The 2,025-nt window shown below is 38.0% G+C and overlaps 1 protein-coding gene across 1 annotated transcript; it reads left to right on the forward strand.

The window, feature by feature from the left end:
- Positions 1 to 480: 480 nt before the first annotated feature.
- On the forward strand, positions 481 to 1,489 carry LOC138338578 (uncharacterized). Its single transcript, XM_069289555.1, has 2 exons — positions 481 to 808; positions 924 to 1,489. Exons 1-2 carry the CDS (start codon positions 481 to 483, stop codon positions 1,487 to 1,489), a joined length of 894 nt encoding a protein of 297 aa, XP_069145656.1.
- Positions 1,490 to 2,025: the final 536 nt, after the last annotated feature.

The raw sequence follows: 2,025 nt of genomic DNA on the forward strand, positions 1-2,025 counted from the left end.
AAGTGGTATCAGAGCAAGGTTATCTTTAGAGAGTCTAACAACTCAAGATAAGATCAACATGAGTTCTGCACCTCCACTCGGACACGGTAAGGGCCAACACATCAACAGACCTCCACTATTCAACGGACAATACTACTCGTGGTGGAAGGCAAGGATGGAAGACTTCATTCAAGCTGAAGACTACGAATTATGGGTAAGGATTACTCTGGGACCACAAATTCCTACCACCACTAATAGTGAAGGAAATAAAATATCTAAACCGGCAGATACATATAATGAAGCAGATTATAAGATGCTGGAAAGAATGCAAAAGCAAAGTGTATTCTTGTGTGTGGATTAGGACCTGATGAATTTAACCGTATCTCAAGTTGTACCTCTACTAAACAAATATGGGATACCTTACAAAACGCTCATGAAGGTACTACTCAAGTCCGAAAATTCAGGATTGCTAGTTTGTGTTCAGAATATGAAGCCTTTAAGATGAAATCTGGAGAATCTCTCCAAGATATGATCACCAGATTCACCACTGTGGTAAACAAACTAATCTCATTAGGCAAAGTATATACCACTGAGGAACAGGTTGACAAAGTACTTAGGATTTTGCCTAGGTCTTGGGAAATCAAAGTCACTGCCATTAGAGAAGCTAAGGACCTAACTACTATGTCTTTAGATGAATTAGTTGGGAATCTCAAGACCTATGAGATGAATGTTGACAAAAGAAGTGAAGGAAATAAAGAAAAAGTTCTTGGTCTTAAAGCAACTAAAAGTGACGAATCAGACATAGATGACGATGATCTAGCTTTGATAAGTAGGAACTTCAAGAAACTCTTTAAATGGGGGTTAAACTCTACCAAGAATCACCACCCTTGAAAGAAAAAAATCCTGAACGATCACAAAATGGAGGTTGCTTTAAGTGTGGTAAGACAGATCATCAAATAAAGGACTGCCCAGTGTGGAATTGGAATGGAAAAAGGAAAAAGCTGAAAAAGAAAGGAAGGAACTCCTCAACAAAAGGAAAACCAAGGAAAAGGAACAAGAAATGTATGCAGCCTGGGGAACAGGTTCCTCGGACATGTATGAAGATGTTGAAGACCTTGCCTTGATGGCAATAGAAGAATCAGACGCTGAACCTGAATCAGACTCTGAAGAAACTGAGGAAGAAGTGAGAGAAAGCAAGCAGCAGTGGTACATGGACAGTGCTTGCTCAAGACACATGACAAGGAATAAGACATTGTTTCTCTCACTAGAAGAAGGAAAAGGAGGTATGGTTGCTTTTGGTGGTGGAAAAAAGGGTCAAATCAAAGGTTGTGGAAAGATTGGAAGAACTGATGAACATTCAATTGATAAAGTATACTATGTGGAAGGACTTAGACACAATCTACTCAGCATATCTCAATTGTGTGATAAAGATAACAAGGTAATCTTTCTATCCACTGGTGTTGAGGTAATAAATCTAAACACACAAAAATTAGTGTTAACAGGAAAATGAGATAAACATGTCTACACCGTAGACACCTCAACTATCTCTGACACAAATCTAGTGTGTTTAAGCGTATTGGAAAAAGATCCCTTGTTGTGGCATAAACGGTTGGGTCATGCTAGCCAAGTTCAATTAAACAAACTTATCACCAAGGATTTAGTTATAGGACTGCCTACAAATAAATTCAAGGAGGATAAGGTTTGTGAAGCATGTACTCTAGGAAAACAGATAAAATCATCATTTAAGTCCAAACAGATGGTAAGCTCAACTTGTTCCTTAGAACTAATTTACATAGATTTATGTGGACCAATGAGGGTTCAAAGTAGAGGGGGAAAAAGATATGTGTTTGTCTTAGTAGATGATTACACTAGGTACACCTGGACACTATTCCTTGCAGCAAAAGATGATGCATTTGAAGCTTTCTGTTCACTAATGAGAAAAATTCAAAGAAAATATGGGAAACAACTAAAGGCAATCAGATCAGATCATGGAACTGAATTTGAAAATTCAAAGTTTGCACAATATTGTGACCATCATGGGGTTGA

Source organism: Solanum lycopersicum, chromosome 9 (genome assembly GCF_036512215.1).
Source record: "Solanum lycopersicum chromosome 9, SLM_r2.1".
NCBI classification, from domain to species: domain Eukaryota; kingdom Viridiplantae; phylum Streptophyta; class Magnoliopsida; order Solanales; family Solanaceae; genus Solanum; species Solanum lycopersicum.

Bases quoted from the DNA above. Each gene is read 5' to 3' on its own strand.
- LOC138338578 (XM_069289555.1), top strand. From the start codon at position 481: ATGAAATCTGGAGAATCTCTCCAAGATATGATCACCAGATTCACCACT. The intron at 809-923 runs GTAGGAACTTCA...AAGTGTGGTAAG, and splicing joins CGATGATCTAGCTTTGATAA to ACAGATCATCAAATAAAGGA.